Source organism: Ips typographus, linkage group LG3 (genome assembly GCF_016097725.1).
Source record: "Ips typographus isolate SLU linkage group LG3, UJ_Ityp_2.0, whole genome shotgun sequence".
Classification (NCBI taxonomy): domain Eukaryota; kingdom Metazoa; phylum Arthropoda; class Insecta; order Coleoptera; family Curculionidae; genus Ips; species Ips typographus.
This window is the reverse complement of record NC_138424.1, coordinates 7,042,106-7,067,733: the sequence shown is the minus strand read 5'-3', so window position 1 is coordinate 7,067,733 and position 25,628 is coordinate 7,042,106. Positions and strand designations below refer to the sequence as shown.

Here is a 25,628-nt window from a genome sequence, read left to right as displayed (position 1 = left end):
GAAGCTCAATTGAAAATCAATATATCAGTTTAGTCACTGATATGTATTCAAATACATTTCATACCTGTAATCAGCAAAACCTCAATTTAATGCGTGAATTTGGCAGACAATTATTTGTCTATTGTATGGTGATTTCCAAGAAGATTTCTTTTCAAAATGTTATCTGTTAATACTTTCCACTCTTATTGTTTATGTTTATATACATAATGTTGATAAATTGTTGCCTAAACCACTTGTGATATTAGACACATTTACACATATTCCTACAGTACCTACCTATTTTGTTTTTTGTGCCTTCAGGTATGTTTTATAAAGTGGATTAACATATTTTTTTAATTAATATAAATATTAAACCGCGTTTTCTGTTTTCCAAGTATGTTCTGCATTTTTATAGCTTTATGAAGCGAGTTTTGACAGTAATAACACATAAAAGACAGAACAGATAGTCAAGTAGGCAATATTTCTTTAAAAATACTAAAAAGTACCTACTACCCAAGAGACATAAAATACTGTTAAACTGCTGTAAAACTGATTTTTTTTCCTTTCCAGTGAGGTTTGTAGTTTTCTAGTTAAATGACCATATTGAGCTTTAGTAACAGTCTCAACCCCATCTATGGAGCTGTAATTTACTCTTTAATTACTTTAAATAACCATTATCGTCTTACAAGTGTGTTTTGTAGTTTCATAGAGCTAATTTTCATAGTTGACACTTTAATGACAGACTAGACAACAAATCAAATAAATGGTATTGCTTGAGAAACAGTCAAACCCTTCTCATGGAGATGTAAATTACTTTAAACTGAGTTTTCTGTGTGTTTTGTCGATTTACAGCTTTATGAAGTGGATTTTATTTCTGGTAATTTTTGGAAGGTTTTCAGTAGTACCTATGTAAATTTTTCTTGTCGTCAAAAATGGTTTTGGAAGCCTCAGGCATTTCCTAAATGGCTTCTGCAAGTTTTAAGACACTTGCAGAAGCTTCTGGCAAGTTTTCAGTAGTATTTAAATGACTCTGGCCGTTAAAATAGGTTCTAGAAACCTCTGGCATTTTTGAAAACTTTTCAGTAGTACTTAGAATTCTTTGGCACCTCCAAAATGGTTCTAGACGCTTCTGGCAATTTTAGAAACAAATTTCAAGAGGCCTTTGGTAATTTAAGAACATTTTTGGAAGTTTTAAGCCACTTGCAGAATCCTCTGGCAAGTTTTCAGTACTATTTAAATTCCTCTGGCTCTTAAAAGTAGTTCTAGAGGCCTCTGGCATTTTTGGAAGGTAGTTAAAGGTTTCTGGCATTTCCAAAATGGTTTTAGATGTCTTTGGCAGTTTTAGAAAAAAAATCAAGTTTTAAGACACTTGCAAAGACCTCTGGCGAGTTTTGGAAAGTTTTTCAGTAGTACTTAGAGGTCTTTGGCATTTCCGCGTTTTTGAAATTGTTCTAGAGGCATTTGGTAATTTAAGAAGATTTTTGGAAGTTTTAAGCCACTTGTAGAATCCTCTGGCAAGTTTTCAGTATTATTTAAATTCCTCTGTCTCTTAAAAGTGCTTCTAGAAGCCTCTGGCATTTTTGGAAGGTAGTTAGAGGTTTCTGGCATGACCAGAATGGCTTTAGATGTCTTTGGCAGTTTTAGAAAAAAAATTCAAGTTTTAAGACACTTGCAGAGACCTCTGGCGAGTTTTGGAAGGATTTTCAGTAGTACCTAGTGGTCTATGGCATTTCCGCATTTTTGAAATGGTTCTAGAGGCATTTGGTAATTTAAAAAGGTTTTTGGAAGTTTTAAGCCATTTGCAGAATCCTCTGGCAAGTTTTCAGTACTATTTAAATTCCTCTGGCTCTTAAAAGTTGTTCTAGAGGCCTCTGGCATTTTTGGAAGGTAGTTAGAGGTTTGTGGCATTTTCAAAATGGCTTTAGTTGTCTTTGGCAGTTTTAGAAAAAAAAATTCAAGTTTTAAGTCACTTGCAGAGACCTCTGGCAAGTTTTGGAAGGTTTTTCAGTAGTTCTTAGAGGTCTTTGGTATTTCCGCCTTTTTGAAGTGGTTCTAGAGGCATTTGGTAATTTAAGAAGATTTTTGGTAGTTTTAAGCCACTTGCAGAATCTTCTGGCAAGTTTTCAGTACTATTTAAATTCCTCTGGCTCTTAAAAGTCGTTCTAGAGGCCTCTGGCATTTTTGGAAGAAAGTTAGAGGTTTCTGGGATTTCCAAAATGGTTTTAGATGTCTTTGGCAGTTTTAGAAAAAAAATTCAAGTTTTAAGACACTTGCAGAGACCTCTGGCAAGTTTTGGAAAGTTTTTCAGTAGTACCTAGAGGTCTATGGCATTTCCGCATTTTTGAAATGGTTCTAGAGGCATTTGGTAATTTAAGAAGATTTTTGAAAGTTTTAAGCCACTTGCAGAATCCTCTGGCAAGTTTTCAGTATTTAAATGCCTCTGGCTCTTAAAAGTGGTTATAGAGGCCAGTGGCATTTTTTGAATGGTTTTCAGTAGTATCCAAACCATGGAGATGAAATTTACTGTTAAATTAATTTAAATTGACTATATTATCTTATAATTAAGTTTGGTAGCTTTATAGCTTTATGGAGCTGATTCTGACAGTTGAGTTGAGTCAAATAGACAGTATTGCTTTTACATGTAAACAATTTTTTTAGAACTATATTTTTGTATGAATAATTTACCAAGTTTGTTTTTGAGTTTTACCTCTCTGACTGTCAAAATGGGTTTGAAAACGTAAATAAATTAATTTGTTTATACGAGTCTTCCGGTCTAGTTTAGTGGATGAATTCAAATTTTAACTCATAAATAACCTCGTTAATGACTAAGAAAGTGGTTTAATGGGTAATTCTGAAATAAAATGAGGCAGAAAAGAACAAGTATGATAATTGTCCATTTTCAAAGTTACTTCATACAGATAGAGTTAGATGCCTGATTTAGCCAATATCATCCTTGTTCCTTTCTGCTTCACTTTTTTTTGCGAAATTACCCATTAAAAGTTTTGTCGAAAAACTGGCTTAATTTAATGTTTAACACAGGGAGGTGCGAGCCAGCAGCAGGAATGGTGGTCGCCTGCGCGGGCTGCGACAAACCGATCCTGGACAAATTTCTAATGAATGTTCTGGAACAAACGTGGCACTCTGAGTGTGTCAGATGTTTCGACTGTCGCGCCCCCCTCACGGACAAATGCTTCAGCAGGGAAGGAAAACTGTTTTGCCGGCCGGACTTTTATAGGTGAGTGGCACGCCACTGGACGTAAACAAATTCTTATCAAACTTTAATGAATTCGTTATGTTATTACTAATAATAATAACGTTTAACGCGTTTGCAGACACATTAATTATGTAATAAATAATCAAACAAACATTAATGGTTGCGGCGTTACGCTCCCGTTTCGATAAAATTTAATCGCGCACTCGAATAATATCTAATTTCGGTTAATTAAATTTAACTGGGACCGGGAAAAAACGCCGTAAACTAATGCGATATCTGATTGGAAACGCTGTGTCGGTTTGACACTTTTGACAACTTTACGACCGCTTTTTAGCCGTCAGGGTTTATGTTGTTTAGCTTTGTTGATAACGCAGTTTAATTTAAACTGCTTTATCAAAAAATAATTTTAGATTACAGATTTTAGGCTAAAAAAAAAATTAGTTGACGAAACAGTGTCACGCCTTGTAAAATAACCTAATTAAAAAAAAAAACAAATTACCTCAGTTTTGCAAGTAACACATGCTTAAGCAAACTTCCAACTTTCACATAACTTTTTGTGTATAATTGGGTGAGTTTTTTTTCTGAAGGTATGATTGATCTGAAATAGGTCAAGTATGGTGTGTAAACAAGGTTAAAATCGGGTACGTGCGGTAATTACCCGGCGAGGTAATCTTGCTTTTTCTACGCCAATTTGTTGAATCTAATATTTTCTTTGCAAGCCTATTAACCGCAAACTTTTTGCCTGTTCAGCTACTTTAATGATGAACGCATTGAATATAAAATTGTAACATTTTTTTTTCGGATAATCACCGAAGAGTTTAATTGTAGGATTTGCCTTGGCCGCGTTTCGATACCAAATTGGTTCTTTACAATAGAGGAAGTCAGTCTATTGCACTTGAAGTTGAAAGCCAGATTTTGAACAAAATCTGTGTGTGTGTGGCTATCGTATCAAATTTAACAAAATTGGTAACTGTATAGTTTTGTGTTAGTTGTATTTTATCAGATTATTAGTAAGGTTATACCTGACAGACCACAATTCAATGATTCGGTTTTTTACTAGGTACGTTTTTTGTTGGGTTCCATAAATTCTTAAATAGCCTTTATACTGAAAAATATCATAACTTACTGTTTTTCCTCTTTAAAACCAAAATTGAACAATAAAAAAAGAACTAATGATTTACTTATTTGTTTAATTGCAAAGACTTGTTAAATGCAATGTTGCCAACCTTTAAATAATATAATTTCTACAAAAGCGTTTTTAAAACATTGCCAGATTGCACTAAAATTTTCCAGAGTTTTACGTTTTTTGTAGTGATGGGAAAAGTTGACCGGTAAATGACAAATTCTCGTACTGTGTTTCTGGCAGTTCAAATTTTGACACCGCTTTTCTCCCTGCCTGTACTCGATTTTGTAGTTTTGTTTCATGTTACTAGATTGGAAATTTAGTGAGGATTCCAAAAATGTGCTTAAAACTGTCATTTTCTCACTCCGTGGGTTTTGCAGGCGATTTTTCTCCGCACTGTTCTTTCCAACTGTCTTTCTGACAGTTTATAATGTGACACCGTTTTTCTCCATGACTTTAACCGATTCTGTAGTAGTTTTTTATGTCGTTACATAGGAAATTCAATAAAGATTCCAAAAATGTGCTTAAAAACATGATTCGGTCACTCCAAGTGGGTTTTACAGTCAATTTTGTCCCTGACTGTTCTTTAAACCGTGTTGGACTCAAAAACGGTGTAAGTTACCAATAAATTGTAAGAGACCAAAAATGTTCCTAATCAACTCCTTAACCCAATACCATAAGTTTGCAGGACTTTTTTTGTTACAAACGTACAGGCTGTGCAAGAAAAATATAGTGATTCACTACTTTTGTCACCCTGTACGCAATTTTTAAGGTAGAACTTTTTACTCTCCACCACTAAAGAGGAGTTCAAAACGGTTCTTTTAGGTGGTTAAATCACTCTGAACTCCTAAAAATAACCAAATTACAGTGTGTTCAAATTTCAAACTACAACTTCAACTGATGAAAATTTGTTGCAGCAAACCAGTTTTTACGTTTTTTGTACTTATGGGAAAAGTTGACCGGTAAATTACAAATACTCGTACTGTGTATCTGGCAGTTCAAATTTTGACACCGATTTCGTAGTTTTGTTTCATGTCACAAGATTGAAAATTTAATGAGGATTCCAAAAATGTGCTTAAAACTGTCATTTTTTCATTCCAAGTGGGTTTTGTCGGTGATTTTGCTCCTCACTGTTCTTTCTGACAGTTTATAATTTGACACCATTTTTCTCCATGACTTTAACCGATTCTGTAGTGTTTTTTTATGCCGTTAGATAAGAAATTTAATGAGGATTCAAAAATGTGCTTAAAAACATGATTCGGTCACTCAAAGTGGGTTTTACAGGCGATTTTGTCCCTGACTGTTCTTTAAACCGTGTTCAAATTTCAGATCACAATTTGACTGGTTTCTAACTTCGATGCACCAAACCAGTTTTTCCTAAATAACTCAAAAACAGTAAAAGTTACAAAAAAATTGTAAGAGACCAAAAGTGTTCCTAATCAACTCCTTAACCTAATACCATAAGTTTGCAGGACTTTTTTTGTTACACACAAACAGGGTGTACAAGAAAAATATAGTGGTTCACTACTTTTGTCACCCTGTACGCAATTTTTAAGGTATAACTTTTTACTCTACACCACTGGAAAGAGGAGTTCAAAACGGTTCTTTTAGGTGGTTAAATCACTCTGAACTCCTAAAAATAACCAAGTTACAGGGTGTTCAAATTTCAAACTACGACGTCAACTGATTTGAAAATTTTCCTAAATAACTTGAAAGCGGTGAAAGTTACGAAAAATTTGCAAAAGACCAAAAATATTCCTAATCAACTCCTTAACTCAGCATTGTAAGTTCTCAGGACCGTTTTTGTTTCCAGTATACAGGGTGTGCATTAAAAGTATGGTGATTTATTGTTTTTAATTCAACTAAAAGTTTTTCTCAAAAATATTCAAATGTGGTTCAAACTCTCCAGAAGTAGAGAATTTGCTCTAGACCTGGTAACACTGGTTAAATGTTTTATTCTATTAAAACGAGTTAGTTAACACTTCTGCTGAAGATTTTTTAAAAACATTTTCTTCAATCATGGAATTATCTCACTTCCTTAAAGCTATTAACTCAATAGAAATAAGAAACTGCAAAAGTGTGATAATAATAATTTTGCAGCAATTCGTAATTGGATAAATTTATTTAATGTAATGGCGTTTTTAGATGAGTCGCCAACACGCAACGGAAATTCGAGAAATTCTCATGAGTGACATGATCTATGACTAAAGTAACAAACTTGCAAGAACATATTATTATGGTGACATTCATAATTATGGTTATTAGTCCCTTTTCCTTAAAATAATTATGAACTCTTGTTACACAACTGATATTTGATGCTCTCTATCAGCAAAGGTAATAAAAGGGAAAGTCTACATATACTACAGTGTAGTACTGGCCTGATTATACACCGAGTTATACAGATAATCTGATATAAATTATATTAAAGCAAAACATGGTTTGTGCAGAACTTGAAACTTTTTCATAATTTTCGTTTCTTCTTTCATCCGGTAAAGCAGAACAGATAAAAACCAAGTTCTGCCAGTTTGCATACCTACTTCAATGTCTTAGTTGCAAAACTGAATTGCACCACATACCTTGGAGTTTTCACGGTGCAGATCACACTGTTAGAGGCTACAACTGTATTTTTTGGTCGTAACTTGCATTTTTCGTTAACTACTTCCGTACTACTTTTTAACGGTTAGAAATAATACGTAACAATGTAACCGAGAAAAGGTCAAAACAAAATGGTTAACAGAATTAAAGTAAAATTTACTTAGATAACTATTAATGGTCATTATCACTTTACAGGATGGTTAAATAAAACAACCTCTTCAATTAACATGAAACATCTTTGGTTACGTCAAAGTATTTTAGAAGGACAGTCCCTTTAGAATAAACTTTAAAATCTTATATGGATTTCTCTTTAACACCCTGTAACTCGGTTAATTTGACAGTTACAAAGTAGTATAATACCTGTTTGTAGGTCCTAAAACCCTCTTTTAACCACCCTATACAGTGTCAATAGTAAAAATACCAAATAACTGAGTTATTTAAGCTTGACATAGTGGAAAATCTTTCTGCAATTATTTTACTTTCTAGTAACCATAATACATAAACACTTTATGCTCATATTTACCTGTTTTATTAATTTAGTAGCCTTGAGGTCATAAGCATATCCACTTGATATATGTAAAAATAATCATTATTCCACTACTTTAAATGTAGAAGCCGTAGGAAGATTAATTTGATCTTCTTCAAAAGAACATTATTCCAATAATTCTTCTAATATTTTCTTCATTGGATCATTACTTTACGTAGGTCGAATTTAAGCTGCTTTGCTTCTATTGAAGATTTAGTGTACTTTTAATGCAGAAACTAAAATGCTAATCTTTTCCATTGTTTCACAGATAATTACGGTTGTATGGTTATACGGTTTTATTACATGCTTATTTTGCATTTACGATAGCATTTTTAGGGTTTTGTTGAATGTTTTTATTGTCTCTATCAAGAAGAAAAGTAAATAGGTACATGGCAACTTACAATAACAAATTTTTCTGGATTATACTCCAGATGTAATAATATTGTGTTTTATAAAGAACAATTCTGAAAAATCAAAATAATATGACTTTGAAAGTGTTAAACTGGCAAATAGCACTAAAATCCACCAACCTAACTAAACCAGAAATATCTCGAAAAATACTCTTCTAACCTAAAAATAAAAAATGTCGCCAAAAGTATAATTCAGTGTTTTGGAGCCATTTTTTCGTCTTGTTTTCTAAAGATAAAAAAATATGCAAAGAAATAAAAAAAATCATATATTTGGGAGGATGGTGCTTTGTTACAAAATACAAATTAAATGGTTGTTCAATTTGAATTTAACTAAATTTTTATTATTTTTTCCCTTTTGCAGCAGAAAGTTTTTCAAAATCTCCAATGAAAACCGCAAGAAAATGATCAATAAGAGAGTATTAAATTATTAATGTATCTAATTTAGTGGGCTGCCAAATAACTTTACTCGCCCATATTTCTTCTTCTTCTGAAATATACAGGGTGGCCTTTCAAAAACAAATCAGGGATATTTTTAGGATCCCTGCATATCGCAAAAAACCCTTGGACACGTCAACTTTCTTCTTTATTACATGGTATTGAGTTGAAACAATATTCATTACAAATTTTAATCATAATTTACCAATTTTTCAAAATTTTTATGGTCACGTGACTGTTTTTGACAGGTGTCAACTGATTTTTACATTGATGCAAGTTCAAAATTGTATTATTAACGTCACGTAACATGTATTTTACATTTTCAACTGTTACAACTGTCTAAATTTAATTTACCAAATTTTTAAATCTTAAATCACGTTTTAAAGGTCACGTGACTAATTTTGACAGATGTCAACTGGTTTTTACAGTGTTGCAAGAACATGCAGAATTGCATTTTCAACGTCTCGTAACGTGTATTTTGTAATTCAAGTTTTTACAACTGTCTAAATTTAATTTACTACTTTTTGAAGTTTACGTGACTGTTTTTGACGATGTTGCATGTTGCAAGCTCAAACTCTGTCTAAATTTAAATTACCAATTTTTCAATTGTTTCTTTTAAATGATAAGTGTCTTTATTTGACACGTGCTAACTTGGTTACTATTACAGTTAAAAGATTCGTGCAAACGTCAAAATATAACTCGTAATTTCAGGCAACCATACAAAAAATATTTTTTGTTTATCAAAATTTGGAAAAACAGTCACCTGACCTTAGAAATTCAACTCATCTGTCACGTGACTATAAAAAAATTTATTTCAAGGCTGTATTTCATCAAGATTTAACATTATCCCAATACCAGGGAACTAAATTTAAGAATGCCACAAATGTGTAAACATTTGAAAGTATCCTAAGGCAATTTAAATAATTTAAAGGCATTTTGATGTATTTCAAGGCAGTTTAAGGCATTTTAGGCAGTTTTAAGACAGTATCACTATGAGGCATTTTGAGCAATAATAGAAGCATTGTGAGGTATTTTAAAGGCATTTCAATTTATTTTGTATGCAAAAAGGCATTTTGGTGTACAAAAAATTATCGGCGGTCTACCCCTCGCCATTAACTTTCATGCAGTAATACCAATTTGTTTCAAAGTGATTTGTAACATTTTGTGGAATCTGCAGTGTAATTTAACACCCACATTCCTGTACGATCCTTTGAGGCAATCTTAGCACGACCTTTGATATGTCTTGAGAGGAAGAAATCTAACGGTGACAAATCAGGGAAATGTCCGAAGATTTTTCGAAATAATCTACAGGGTTCCTCAAGACTTCTTTGGTTCGTTTTCGATAGACCATCCTGTATTACTTCTAACTTATTATAAGTTTCCTTGAAACCTACGAAATATTGTACCAATTTTGACTTTTTCACAGAAATGATTTCTTGAAATTAACTCTGATGAAACTGTGGAAATAAAATCAAACTTGTGTTGAATTCATTGGGTTATTCGGACTGCATAACAAACATGTTTCCCCGTTAACAAGCCCGTTTTCGATCGTAAAAAGCGTAGACCGTGGGCCAGTCCGAAGACTATAAAAAGTAATCGGAACCTGAACGAATGGACTCAGCCCTAACCGCGACGAATCGGTTATTTTGATCACTTTTATGTCCGATCTGCGTTTTTTTGTTTGGTTTTCTTCAATCTACCAAACATCTAACAACATTTTTTCGCGTCTGGCAACGCTGCATTGCCAATCAAAAATCCATTACTGCCCGGTTTATAATCCTGTATAAAAACGGGGATCAGACAAGTTAAAATAACCTCTTGATATCGCGCCCCCTTCTGGAAGGGATGATCGCGATAAAAGAACGCTTTCATTTATTTATGGTAATCGGTCGGGGCTCTTAATTCGAATAGAGGGGCCTCAAAACCGTCCCTCGGCTAAAGTTAAGTCGTTACAATTATTGCAGTTAAACAAAAATTACCCCCCAAAGGGCGGAAGGAAGAAGGGCGCGTTTTTCCTGAGTCTTTTGTTTTTCTATCCGTCTCGAGACGTTCAAAACGCTTGTCGTAATTAAGGATTAAATATTTAAGATGCATTTTAAAGTTACAGGAAGAAATCCGGTAATATTTTCGAGCTGGGACATACATAACGTAAAACCCGGGTCGAGCCAAACGACGGTTTCGCCAAGAAATATTACTGACCCGGGAGGTCATAAACGCTCTTAAAAATTCTCGCAGTTGGTCGTAAAATATCCGACCTGTCTAATTTTTTTTTATTTAGTTGTCTTATTATTATTTTTTTAATAATCTTATAGTAACCAGCTAAAATACACACACAATAACCAGCAGCAACATTCTGAAAACAAAGGTCTCAAATAATAAAAACGCCTACTTTTATGCTTTTAATTTATAGTATGTACTTCAATATATAGATTTTTATAGGTTGTTGCGCATACGAAAACCTAAAAATTTATTAAACCCCGACACAATGGCTGGGTATAGAACAATGCACGAAACTCCATTGTAATGGTTTTATTGTCTTCTTTTATGACGCTAAAAAAATTTCTGAATATTGACTTGGTATCCAACTGGTATGTGTTGTTGCTTTTTTTATATGGGAATTAACATGACATAACTTCCAACATCCTAGTATAACATATACTGGTTAAAACAGGAATATTATTTAAAAATTAAAATGAATAACTCTAAACTAAATATGCAGGTAAGAACCCAAAAATATTCGTATAAAATCAATGGTAAGAACTTCTTCTTCTTGAAGTGCCTTCTCCATTCAATGAAGATCGGCAGCAATTCTGGCAAAATCGTCTCTGTCTTGGGCTCTTCTTATTAGGGAGTTTGAATCTAAGCCAATCCCTTATGTTTTTCAGCCGAAAGCACTGTATACGTTCGGGACCACGTTTTTGACGTTTTCCCTCAATCTTTCCCTCCATAATCAGTTGTAGGAATCTGTACTTGTCCTGTCTCATGACATGGCCAAGGTAAGCAGTTTTTTGCTTTTTATGGTCGATCTTTGTTCATTCTATGTAAGACTCTTGATTGGTGGCATGATTGGTGGCTCAAATGCTTCCAGCTTGTTAATCCTGCTGACTTTCAGCTTCCAGGCCTCGACTCCATACAGTAATGTAAAATACACGTAACATCTAACAAAGTTGTATCTTATGTTTAAATTAAGTATTCTGTCGGTTAACAGGTAAGAACTAAGAAATAGTAAAATCTGATGCTCCCCCTGTATACGTCTTACCTCGCGCTTCTTACTCTCTCTACTTTTTGATTTTTTATTTATTTTTATTATCCACGTTTTTATTAGTAACTTTTTTCTTGGTTGAGTAAAGAACCGTTTTTTTGCTCACGTTTTGAATTGTAGGAATACCTATTAAATTTCTGCTGGTAGGTTATTCTGTATACAGGATGAACCTCAGTGAATCCGAGAAATTAAAGTGTTTCTATGAAACTCACTAATAATTGCAAAATAATGTTTTTTCTTCCCTGTATATTAAGGTACTTTACAGAAGTAAAAGGTTGTAAACGTTTTCCATAGATTTAACTAAAATGTCTATTTGTATTTTTGCAAAAAAATGTAAAATTTGCAACTCTGTATTACTGTCGACATTGTTTTGACCATTGTTTTCAGAAATTTGTTGTAATAATTCAATTAAAAGTGAAATAAAATACAATTCTCAAAAATTTGTTTTTTTAATACTAAACTTAACCTAATTTTCACAAAAAAAAAAACTTGCAATTGGTTGCTAAGAATATTTTCTTCTAGAACATGAACGTAAAACTAATTTCTGTATTTATTATTAATTTACATAATTTTATTATACATTTTTAATTCTTATTTTATTAATTTGCTATTACTATCATTGTTTGAGAAATTTCCTACTTTCCTAGGCTTGTTAAGGATTGAATAACTTTGCCTAAACTTTGCAAAAAAATATCGTCACGTTGAGTGATTAACTAAAATAAAAATGTGATTATCAAACTGCAATAAGCTTTTAAATAACTAAAATATACTAAAGGTAAATTAAAAAAAAATAATTACCCCTGGTGGGACTCGAACCCACAATCCCCTGCTTAGGAGGCAGATGCCTTATCCATTAGGCCACAGGGGCTTGGGAGAATTATCCAAAAATACGCATCAAGTTTTTTTTTACGTAAATCTGTAACCTGTAACGTATTCTAGAAGCCAAATAACACTGGTTTGATAAATATTAGGCAGAAAGACCGTAACGGTCGATAGCCGTTTTTTCTTTTGAAAAATAAAGATTTAAAAATTTGTCTTTATCTCCCACACTTTTTTCCATATTCTGTCCAAATTTGGATTCTAAGGTAGTTTTTATGTTTTGCCGCATTTGTAAAAGTCTTTCAGGCTATTCGGTAATATTATAACTTTTAGACTTTAACCTAAAACTTAGCTTAGCTTCTTGGGTAATTATTTTCAGAATCGTAGCATATCCATATGAAAAAGGTATTGAAACCTAACCTAACCATACTTTATAACCAGTAAACACAAGAAAACTGTCTCTTCATTAAAAAAAGTATATTTTTTTCAATATAATTTGAATTTAACTTATTCATTTTGTATAAAACAATTATAGGAATAGTTCGCCAGATTAACACAATACTAAAACTAAAGTATAATATAAAGTATTATTTAATATAGAGCAATTTACACAAATATTTCTACTTTTTGAACAATAAAAAAAAATCTGAAAATTTGGAAAAACCAAAATCGATGAGAAACACACACGGTGTAATATATCATAATGTAATTTACTGAATTTTAACCGTTTTTGAGATATTTAATGTATGTAATGATAATTTAAATTAAAAGTATTGAGCCATAACAGTATTTTTTCAACTGTACGTTTTTAAATAAATAATTATACTATTTGTTATAGTCACGTGACTATTTTGACAGGTGTAATCTGGCGTTTACAGTGCTGCAAACTCAAAAATTGCATTATCAAAGTCACGTGGCGTCTGTCTAACAAATTTAAGTTTTTACAACTGTCTAAACTTAATTTACCAACTTTTTAACGTTTAAACTACATTTGAAAAGTCATGTGACTGGATTTGACAGACGTCAACAAGCCTCTACAGTATTGCAAGCTTAGAATGGCTTATGTACTTATACTACTGTCTAAATTTTTGTTTAGCAAATTTTTACAGTTTATAATATTTCTTATAGTCACGTGACTATTTTGACAAGTGTCATCTGGCGTTTACAGTGCTGCAAACTCAAAAATTGCATTATCAAAGTCACGTGGCGTCTGTCTTACAAATTTAAGTTTTACAACTGTCTAAACTTAATTTACCAATTTTCCAACGTTTAAACTACATTTGAAAAGTCATGCGACTGGATTTGACAGACGTCAAAAAGCCTCTACAGTATTGCAAGCTTAGAATTGCTTATGTACTTATACTACTGTCTAAATTTTTGTTTAGCAAATTTTTACAGTTTATAATATTTCTTATAGTCACGTGACTATTTTGACAAGTGTCATCTGGCGTTTACAGTGCTGCAAACTCAAAAATTGCATTATCAAAGTCACGTGGCGTCTGTCTTACAAATTTAAGTTTTACAACTGTCTAGACTTAATTTACCAATTTTCCAACGTTTAAACTACATTTGAAAAGTCATGTGACTGGATTTGACAGACGTCAACAAGCCTCTACAGTATTGCAAGCTTAGAATTGCTTATGTACTTATACTACTGTCTAAATTTTTGTTTAGCAAATTTTTACAGTTTATACTATTTCTTATAGTCACGTGACTATTTTGACAAATGTCATCTGGCGTTTACAGTGCTGCAAACTCAAAAATTGCATTATCAAAGTCACGTGGCGTGTGTCTTACAAATTTAAGTTTTTTCAACTGTCTAAACTTAATTTACCAACTTTTCAACGTTTAAACTACATTTGAAAAGTCATGTAACTGGATTTGACCGATGTTAACAAGCTTCTACAGTATTGCAAGCTTAGAATTGATGATTGTCATTGTCACGTCTGTCACATGGCAACGTTGCCAATTCTTATGTAAATTAAAGTATTATTGTTTCTCCAAAATGCTTTTCGCGTTACTTTCTACAAATTTTCCTTCGTTTTTACTTTGTAATTTTGCACTTGGACCCACTAAATGAGTGATTGAACATAATTTTTAAAAACTTTGTATACGTCTCACATTTACTTTATTTGTTTTTTATTTCTGATTTTACAGGAGATACGGGACAAAATGCGGCGGCTGCGGCCAAGGTATTTCACCCTCCGACCTCGTGAGGAAAGCGCGAGACAAAGTGTTCCACCTCAATTGTTTCACCTGTTTGGTATGTCGGAAACAGCTGTCAACTGGCGAAGAACTCTACGTGTTAGATGACAACAAATTCATCTGTAAAAACGATTATCTCAATGGGAACAAAGTGGGCACCATACCTCATCAAGGTAAGTTACCAATTAAGTTATCAAAAAAGGTTTAAATCTTGTATGATAAAGCTGAAAATGGTGCTATTACGAAAATTATCACAATTTCGGAAAAAGATTTACAGTCTTTCACATAAAAGTTCCTAACTTTCTGTTTTTAATATCGTCTAATACAGGGTGTCCCATAAGTAATGGTAAATAATGGCGACTTTCTGGGATCAAAATAATTCGATTTAGCACTAGTCACCTCAGACGAATTGACAACGGAACATCCAACAGATGTTTGAAATGTCATATTTTGTCCTCAAGATGGTCGTTTACACTTGTAAGATAATTTTGTTATCAAATATTTGTGTCGATGTTTTTGAGTCTCCAGTTTTTGTGTTTTGTTAGGATGGTTAGTATTTTTAGTATGGTTTTCTGGTACTTCTGTCACTTTGCACAAGTTTCCAACCTTCATATTAATTATCTTTTTCTTGAAAAGATTTAATTCTGTTTTCTTGCTTTTTCTTTCTAAGTTTTTTCAGACTTTTATCACATTTCGTTTATGTATCATTTTTTGTTGCCTAATATTTCATATATTTCTTTATGTTCTCAAAACCAAGCTTTCTGGATTTTTTTTTGTCTATTTAATAGTGTTTCCCGGATTTTAATATTTCAGTTTTCTGGGTTAGTGTAAATTTGCCTTCCAAGGCTGAAGTAAATTTTGTCATAAAAAAAATTGAAAATGCAGTCAACGGGTGATTATTAAAGTTTATATTGGAAAATCAACCCTAGTGGGAAAATCAGCTGCTTTTCTACTGCATCAACGCAAACGAGACGTGAAATAACGTATATTGACGCAGTGTTGTCAGGCAATTACTTGTTTCTGCTGATTAAACCTCAAAACGAATCAGTTCATATAATTAGTATTCAAAATATGTTAACATGAATATATATTTTAGTTAATACATCAAAAACAACAGTTTTTGTAATTTGAACTGAACTGCAAATCATTGAATTTAGTAAAAATAGGTAAATCTGACATCGTTGCAACTCACGCACAAATCGCGTCCGGGATCGATCGTGTTGTTCGCGTTCGTCGACAATCGACCGTCGTTGCGTCCTTTTAGGCGCTTGCGTCCATAAGCCCCGCCCTACTTGAGCCGTTTCGGACCAATCAGCGCAGCCGCCGATATCATATTCCCGTCTTGATTCTTGGCGAGTGGCATTGGGGGATCGTCCCCTGACGCGGGGATCGAAAGTCGCCGATCGTGGGCCAAAGAGCGTGAGCAGGTGCCGATTGGGGGGATTCGCGTCAACATGTTTTATGTACGGATGTGTACGTACCTTTTAGGTTAGGTTTGGAGAAGGCACGAAAGTTTTCCGTGTGCATGTGTGTATAGGGTATCTGGAAGGTGGTAGATCGATAATTTTGTTAGGGATGCGGAGTTTCGGGGGAAAGTTTGAGACGCAGCTCTTTAAGGGCATCGGTAAAGCAAAACCTCTTATGGGAGATTCAATGCATTTTATGAGAATCTTTTAACCCAAATTAAAAAAAAACTAGGCTAGGTATTGCTGTTTTTTAAACGGTATGTGAAAGAAGACACTTGCTAGAATGTGCGAAAGTCAATATAATTTTAATAGTACGTCAATCAAAATATTTAGAAGCATTTTAACAAAATGCTAAAATTACCATAATTTTCAAGTCACTATTTTTCCTACCTGCAAAACTTTTTTGGTGACAAAAATAACTTTCGCACATTCCCCAAACCTTTCGCTATTTAATAAAAAAAAAATCACGCAAATAAGTTAAAAATTAAAGTCGTAATTTGGGTTAAAAGATAGGACTAAAAAATTGCTCGAATTAAGGAGCGGAAATCTTGCATCTTTGTTCCATATCACTCTAGGAGCCTTGTCGCTTAAACAGTAATAATCTGCGTTAACACTGCCGTAGTTTTATCGACAGAAACAAAGAACGAACAGTGTTTTTTATATATTTTTCTACACGTAGGCCAAGCATCGCGATTGAAAAACGCAAAGTCTTTACCGATCCCCTTAAGCAAGCATTGCATAGAGTTTAGTTCCTGAAAACTTCATTTTATGTGCTTTTTCTGAAGTTTTGATGTTAGTCAATTACTGTCTTTAATTTCAATGAAATGAATATTTTATCACTGACATTTAATAAAAAAATGCTAAGATAAATGTGACAATGTTTTTTGATCCACTATGAATCTTGAAGGGCCAAAATGGACGCTTTTAAATCGAAACCACCATAGAAAACGTGTCGGAGGCTCAAATTTGCCAAAAAAAATTATTGGCCGTTTGTCTCTATATCATCGTTTGGCAGATTTTTTACTACTTTTTGATTGTGAATATCTCGGTAACATGAAGAGCCAGAGAGGCCAGTTTTGGCTCATTTTTCACACCCCCTTGTTATTTTTTAAACAAGAAAGAATTTTAAAAAATACTTTATATAAAAATTATAAGTGTGCATATGTACTATATTTTGCAACCACAAACTATTATACAGGATCGGAAACTTTAACTTAGACAAATAAAAAATATTAAATTGTTAAGTGCACACAATTGCAATCGTCTTAAAAGTTTTCCATAACATCAATCAAAGTTTGCTCGGAAATTGTATCGAAAGCATCCATGAATCGTTGCTTCATATCATTTGCATCATTAGGTGGTATAGCATAAACTTAAATTGGAAATTTGGGTTCCATTTAAAAAAATATTGTTTTACTTTGTATCTTAATTATGAGTCACCCTGTATAATAGTTTGTTGTTGCAAAATATAGTACATATGCACACACAATTTTTATATAAAGCTTTTTTTAAAATTCTTTCTTGTTTAAAAAATAACAAGGGGGTGTCGCTTCCCATACTCACCCTGTGAAAATAAAATTAAAAAAAATAAATAAATATTACAAACAATCTTAATTTCATTACGAAATAGGTTAGGTTCAACCGGATGGTCTTTCTGCCCTTGTGTACATTTGTTGGTTTAGGCTTACTTTAAGTTGTGGTATAATATAATAATCTAAAAAAAAAGTATTACAAAAATTTATCTTAACCTAAAATTACATTTTGTTACATTTATCATTGTCTTAGTTGTGTTATGTTTGTAAGTGTTCGAGTAGAGTCGTCGATGGAGAATGAAAACGAGATTGTCTTGTCTGTCTTGTGAGGCAAAGAGAATTTAGTATGGTCCAGTTCTGTTGGTTGTTTTTCCATTTGGATTGAATTTGTGTTAGTCTTTCTGTTATTCTAGTTAAGTTTGTGCGCTGGTACAGTAACTCAAGTAGTGGTCTACAGATTGCTTTGTAAATTTTTGTCGCCGTCGCTAATTCCTTTGTTCTTGTAGGTCAGTGAGCGAAAATGTTTTGTTCTTTTTGTCATTTCTCTGCTGATGTTTTGTACATGTTTTGTGAATTTAAGTTTATGGTCCATCGCAATGCCGAGGTATTTTGCGTAAGATCTTGGTTCAGTTATGTGGCCGTCTGCTGTTATTGTAGAAGAGTTTATGTTAATTCTGTGATTGGAAAGCAAAAGCTGATTTTTTGTCGCGTTAGGTATTAGTCTCCATTTATAAAACCATGTCAGTATGTTGTTGGTGAGTGACTGGAGTCTGTTTACCGCTTTTTCAGTAGTCTTGTCATGGACAATGAGGGCGGTATCGTCAGCGTATTGTAGTATGAAAAAATGCTATTTTTCCAAAAAGTGCAATTTTTGCAATTTTTTATTTTACTCCCGGAGGGTTCTAATGCACAGCAAAGGACATATTACATAAGAATGGGGGGTTATCACAACATGAAAAGCTAGATAGGCAAGTTTTGGCTCATTTTGTAGTATTTTTTATCCATCAATCATTCAAAAATAGAAAAAATGCCATTTGCCATTGGCGTCCTGACTTTAGACGTACGTTATAAAATTGAAATGTCCCTTACTACGTCACAGGAAACCGTTTCCGGTTCACTTTAACTTCCTTTTTAAGCTTTTTATAAAATTTCTAAGGATGTAATATTGAAATGAAAGACGTAATAGCTCGTTTTAATACATATATTTTAAAAAGTTTATATTTAAAACCTTAAATTCCACTACGAGACCACAGTCGGACATGACGAAGTTGAAAAAAGTCTTGACTCTTAACCTAACTATTTATCAGTACTTTACTCCAGTTGAACAAAGTTGGGTGTCGTTTGTTATTTGTGCTCTGTGCTGATGTGATCTTTCTTTATATCATTTGAAGTTGCCCTACTGGTGACTTGTGGTCCTTTTGGACCACATTCCAAGAATCCACTTACAATAAATGAAGTTGGGCAACTGGTATCTTAATTTCACTTATGTGAAACTGCTGGTATATCGTTACCAACAACTACCAATCCAATTTTGGACTATGTGACGTCATCTTCAATTACTTTGATTTTGATATACCTGGTCTACATGGGATGATAAACTATTGGTTCGGTTTTGGTATTTCCCATCCTATTTTTTATTGAAATGGTGAAGTTGGAAAAAAACGGGGAGGTTCTTTCTGTAACTAAAAAACGCAAACTCACCAGCGGCATGTGCAGAGAGGAATAAGGTCAAATCACGATCAAAGATAGCAGGTCGCAGCATGAGACCATCGCCTACTCCTCAAATAATTATCGAAACCAGTAGGAAACTCGATGTTCTATTGTCAAACAACTTGTTCGCGCCTCAGGTAGGTCTTGGTCGGGCGGCCATCCTTGTCTGGTTCGCGGGATGGAAAAAGGGCCGAAAACTAATTAAAATTTCCTCTCGGCCTCGTTCGATGGCGTTGCCGATTGGGCCGGTTCGATCCGTGTTCTTTTGTTTTCGTTTTTGTTTCAGGTGGCGCGACGAGCGGCCTCTAAGGGCGACACTTTTAGGTGACTCGGTTTAATGGCGTCGAAGCATGACGGCGTTTTCTTAATATTCCGCAAAACAAACTCGATAAAATGTCCGTAGATCCGGGAACCTACAAACCGTGAAAACGCCCAGATTTCACTGTTTTACGACAAATTTCCTTTTAAGTTTGAGCTTCAATATCAGAATTCTTATCATCACAGAACATTTCTTTTACTGTTCCCTTAGCTTTCAAGAATTTAGGACTTCAAAAAAACCATGGTTTTGCGATCGGTCAACTTAACGCACACATAATCGCCGATTAGCAAATAAAAACAAAAACTAATCTAAAACAAACTCGGTGGATTTTTAGACCTGTTTCTTTCAGGAGGAGGCGTTTCGTTCTGGTCCGAGGATTAGCATCGGTCGGACAATTGTTTGACAAACCGAGCCTAAATGTGTTTAACAGTGAAATTTGTTTCACTGAATTCCGAATTGATTATAAACTATGGTTTTTGTTTTTCTGGCCTGTTGTGGCTATATATTATAATGCTTTCGAAAAATTGCAACCGCAAGCCTATAAATGCAACAACACAGCCGTTATGCGTTTCATTGAATAGTATAAAGCGTAAAAGTTCTTATATTCACAAACGACCTTCATGTTTTATAGTGTTCTATTTCAGGCAAGTACACTTTAAAACTAACTTTTATAAATACTAGGAAAAAGTGTGAGAACTACATGCAAAGTTGAGGTTAATTTGTTTTTTAACAAAACAGCTATGAGGAAGATGACAATAGTTATTTTTTCATAAAACTGGTTATAGAAAAACCATGTCTTAATATGATTTTTAAGAAAAAATATAGAAAGAAATTATTACAATAATTGTTATAAGAAAGTTTGTCGCCTATGCGACTGTTGTAATCCCTGCAACTTTCCGAATAATTACAGTGTTTTATATAGTATACTAAATAAATAAAAAATTTATATTTTCTAACGTTATTAAAAAATACTTTTTAGAAAATTTACAGCTGTTTATTTTGCTATTATATTATCTAATCTAAACACTTACAGTTTTTTGCAGATATAGTCAATTACAAATTTTCAGCAAAATTCTGTATCTCGGTTATTTTTTGTGTTTCAGGTGCCCTAAAAAGCTCAAAATATTTGTATTGAACTGCTCTTTTAGCTTTCACATACCATTATTAAAACGCCTTACGATTAAACATATACAGGTTGTCTAAAAATGCGAAAACCGCCTTTAAATCAGATACGCATTCTTTCATAATCAAACTTTGGTTTTTTTTAGAAAAACCTTGTAAAAATTTACATTTATTTCAATGGATCACACTTATTAGAGTGTGTCTGTAGATCATTATTATTGTTTTAACTTTGATTCGGATAATTATTGATCTTAGTGACCTTTAAGTTCATCAATTTGTTGGATAGCATGATCATTTATTATGATTCATTGTACTAATAATATAAAGAACACAAAGTAATTTTTACTAAGGTGTAGAAGGGATAACAATACTAATAGAACAGGTTTATGCAATTTGCTTTTAAAATACATATTAATATAATAAAATAAACAATTTTAACACTTGATGGTAGGTAAGGCAGTTTTTCTAATTTAGTTTCGTACTTTTTCTTGCAGTTGTATTATTACAGTATTATCAAAATGAAAGTAGTTGAAAGGAGTTGCTTCATAGATGTTGCACTAGCATTTATTTCTTGGATTGTCACTAATAAATTCAATTTTGTTTCATATTTATATACCTAATAATCCAATCTAGGCTACTCTAAATAAGTCACTAAAAACAGTTTTTCAATGTTAATAGTGAGAGCTTTCAAAATTTAAAAACCGCTGTAGTTAAGCTGATCAAGATGTTCCATAGATTATGTCTTGTTTTGTTGTTATACATATCTAAAACAATAAATGCAAAAAAAACTAAAATGTACTGTATGTTGGTCGTTTTGCATAATTTTTCGCAAGTTTACCAAGACAACAATGAGTTCTGCAAGTCTGCATGATGGTGGCATTTCGGCAAACTTGAAAAGGAACACGTCCGCCATTTGTGGGACTTTTCGGTCTCGCGTTTCTGAATCTATTAGTCGCCACCATGTAGGTAGGATAATTACAAAAGGCATTTTGCAGGCACGGGTTTTTATTAATTGCCGGAACGTTACTTGGCATATTTTCGCCGTTTCGTGTAATAATTGTTGTTTCGTCCCAGGTATCGGCTTTGTTTTTCTTCTTTTTTTTTTGCTTTTGAACTGGATATTACAGTCAACCCCCAAACAACTTACTGAAAAAAAATATTCAAAAACAATCGTAATAGTTCCATTGGGTGGTCGTTTGTAGACATCGCCCTACCGGTAACTGACTTGGGTACTGAAAGAAAACAATGTTTACGGATTGCATCTGAATTTGGACGGGCATGGAAAAAAGCCCGTCACACTTGGCTGGTCGTGTCTACGGGTTCGTAATAGCGTGAAGTAAACCGCGATCGTCGGTCTGACTGGCAGTACCGTGGTCTTTTAAATCGTGACTACGGTGGCGTCAAGATTTGATGGTACCCAACGCAAAAAACGACCTCTACACCGCATACACCAACATGATGATTAGCAACTTTTTGTCATAATTTTCTGCCTGTATTGGATGACCTGTTTTCTTGCTTGTTATTGGAGGAAAATTGTAGGCTTGTAAAAATTATCAAAATGGTTTCGGTATGCACCAAGTGGCATCAATTTCATGGTATACTGATCGTAGAAATAAACAGAATACATGTTGGTTTCATAGTGATGATAAGATGTACTGGATTGGTTAAAATTTTGCTTTTCATTTTTTTTGTAGTACTTAAGTGAACATTTCATAAATGAGTAAAAAATTGTGATTGACAGTTACTGAAAAACGTAATATTTCTAACAAAAAATTGTTGTTGTTTTTAAGGTTAAAATAAGTTATATATTTTAATAAAACAAAAGTAAAATTCAACTTTAAAACAACAAATACAAATAAAATGGATAAGTGTGACATAAGCGATACTCATGTCATTTATGGAGCATTCTAAAACATGTAACTTTGACAGATTTCCATATACTTCCCTATTGACTGAGGAGCAGTTAAATTGAGTGTCTTTTTGTTTTTATCATTTATATTTATGCAATAAAAAATGTTCTTGTAATTTTGCAAGAGACAGAATTTTTTTAGTAGTAGTGTAATATGGTTTTTTTGCACTAAATTACTAGGTTTACACCAGTTTCAGACACTTAGAATAAGGTAAACAAGGCAGAGCGTTAAATTCAAATTTAACTGTTTTTTTTTCGCTTTTTGATCACCCTGTATATGTCCAATCGTATTGCGGTTAGCACGAGGTGAAAGATGAACATTTTCAGTTTTTCACAGTCACTGAATATTTAGGGTATATGCCGGAAATACGGATATTTCAATGTTTGGATGCAATTTGGAAAATGGACTAAACATGTTTAAAATTTCAAATTTAACTAAAAAAAAAAACGTAAAAAAGTCGAATATCTTGGAAACGGACAGAGACCAAACGAAAATTTGTCAAGAGACCAAAAATGTTCAGAATGACTTTCTGTAGCCAGTGTGCTACAGAGTTTACACTCACTTAGGTCGGGGTGAAATTTTTAAGTTTTTAAGCACTCTGTATATGTTTAATCGTATTGCGGCTACGACGATGTGAAAGAGCAGTTCAAAACTAACATTCTGGGCTTTGAACAGTTGCTGAAATCCAAAAGATAACCGAGATACAAAATTTTGTAAGTTTTGATGCAATTTCCGAAAAAAAAGTCAAATATCTAGGAAGCGGTTAGAGTTACGAAAATTTTTGCAAGAGACCAAACATGTTCAAAATGACTTCTGTGCATTTGGTAGACCAACTTAGAATTCGGTAAACGTGGTCACAACTGACAGACCGTTAGTTTCAAATTTAACTAAAAAAGAAGGTAAAAAGTCGAATATCTGGGAAACGGTCGGAGACCAAACGAAAATTTGTCAAGAGACCAAAAATGTTCAGAATGACTTTCTGCATCCAGTGAACTAGATTTACACCCGTTTAGAACTGGGTAAATCAAGTCACAACTGGCATCTGCTGTTTCTAATTTAACTGTTAAAATCTTTCCTGCCAATGGGGTTTTTTCTGGCAATTGCGTAATATCACATTTTAATTGATAATTGAGCAGAAGGTTTAATCTTCATACTTTATAGAAATAGAACTTTCTTTTGCAAAGAATACAATTTGGCACAGATTAACCAAGAACAAGCCAAATTCAGCGTCCAATATAGTTCCAACAGACGTAAAATGGCTTAAAAGTAACAATTATGCAGACTAGACAAACACCGGAATCGACCTTTGTCGGTTTTGAGACGAAATAATACCATTTGGCACAGATTGACTAAGAACAAGCCAAATTCAGCGTCCTATGTGATCCCAACAGACTTAGAATGGCTCAAAAGTAACAAATATGCAGACTAGAACATCAGCGGAATCGATCTATGCCGGTTTTGAGACGAAATAATACAATTTGGCACAGATTGACCACGAACGAGCCAAATTCAGCGTCCAACAGACGTAAAATGGCTTAAAAGTAACAATTATGCAGACTAGACAAACACCGGAATCGACCTTTGTCGGTTTTGAGACGAAATAATACCATTTGGCACAGATTGACTAAGAACAAGCCATATTCAGCGTCCAATGTGATCCCAACAGACGTAGAATGGCTCTTTACAGAGGTTATCTAAACAAGACTGTGTGGAAGTGACAAGCTGATCATACAATACCAAAACGATTTCAACTAACCCAAATCAAGAATACTTTTGTGTTGTTTTTGTTGGAAAATCATTATACTTGATTGTCCAAGTGATGCAAAAGCTTGGTGCAAGAATTTTGTTAAAAAGCTATTTTCTGATTATCGTGGCAATAAAAAGACATTTATTTATAAAGATGTTTGATAAACTTCCTGTATTTTTGGTAGGGTTTTCGTGTGAACATAATTTAGGGCTTAATGGTATTGTTTTCGTTGAGCGTAATCGGGCTATCGGGTCCACTCGTCACGTTTTATGTAAACCGACTTGTCGTTATTAATTATATCGCGTGCTCGAGACAACAACACTATAAGAATGATTTATTTTCCACAGGAATTATGTGAACATTAAAGAATTCGTGCCGTACACCGCCTAGTCTATATCAGACAAGTTGGTCAACTGATCGCAAAAGCATACTTGCACCCTACGCAAGTAGTAAATATTCAATCTCGCGTTTTTCTTGCTGAATCGGTATGGTATTAAAAAAAACCAAAGGTCGTAAAAAGGCTCTACACCTAGAGCTGAGAAAGAGAAACATAACGTCTGACAGTTAACGAGCTAGGCAAAGGAAATAAACTTGGAAGAGTCATTTTTCATAAACCCAAACTGGCGCTTTGACCGCGTCCTTATAAATATTTAATGAGGCGATTTTTTCAAAACGAGTCGGTCACTTTAGCCATGCTAATTTTATAGTTGTTTTAAAGCGTACGCCGGCGGTAATTAGGAGCGGAGTGGTTTTCGTTTAGGGTCGATCGTCGTTTTAATAAAACGAATTATTCGCGAACTTGCCAACCAATTTGTATTACAAAAGCCCTAGAAATTCCCCAGTATAACTTCCCCACTTGATCCCCCATTTCAACGTTGTCCCTCCCGCGCACTTGCATAAGCCGTTTCAATTTCGTTGTGCAAACACACCGAAGGGCTGAACGGGGATGGCAAAACAGATCGCCGATGACGAAAGATGGAGAGAAAAAGGGCTGAACGTGCAAGACACGTCACAGTTTTAGCAGGCGATGACTGTCCGTTTGCATGGTTTAAAGAGAGAAAGGTCCGTGAACGACGTACGGGAAAAAAAAAACAACCACGGGTCTTTGACGGCTTTCCGGATCATCACGACCCAACAACTTGACGATAGCATCGTGGGCAGTGAGTTGCCTTTTTGGTTAGTCTTAAGGTTACCGGTAAATTAATATCGAAAATTTCCGTTTAATTCAGTCAAATATAACAGTTTTTGCATAGA

At 33.7% G+C, this 25,628-nt stretch overlaps 1 protein-coding gene and 1 non-coding gene across 2 annotated transcripts in view; one reads left to right on the top strand and one right to left on the bottom strand.

Moving 5' to 3' along the window:
- Lim1 (LIM homeobox 1) overlaps positions 1-25,628 on the top strand; it is a 60,512-nt gene that overhangs the window by 8,972 nt on the left and 25,912 nt on the right. The window contains exons 2-3 of the mRNA XM_081975396.1: positions 3,019-3,214; positions 14,521-14,741. Of these exons, the coding sequence (XP_081831522.1) occupies positions 3,042-3,214; positions 14,521-14,741 (394 nt within the window). The 5' untranslated portion in view covers positions 3,019-3,041. The remainder of the gene's footprint in view (positions 1-3,018; positions 3,215-14,520; positions 14,742-25,628) is intronic.
- TRNAR-CCU (transfer RNA arginine (anticodon CCU)) lies at positions 12,340-12,412 on the bottom strand. The gene has a single exon. It is a non-coding gene; the product is annotated as a tRNA-Arg (tRNA).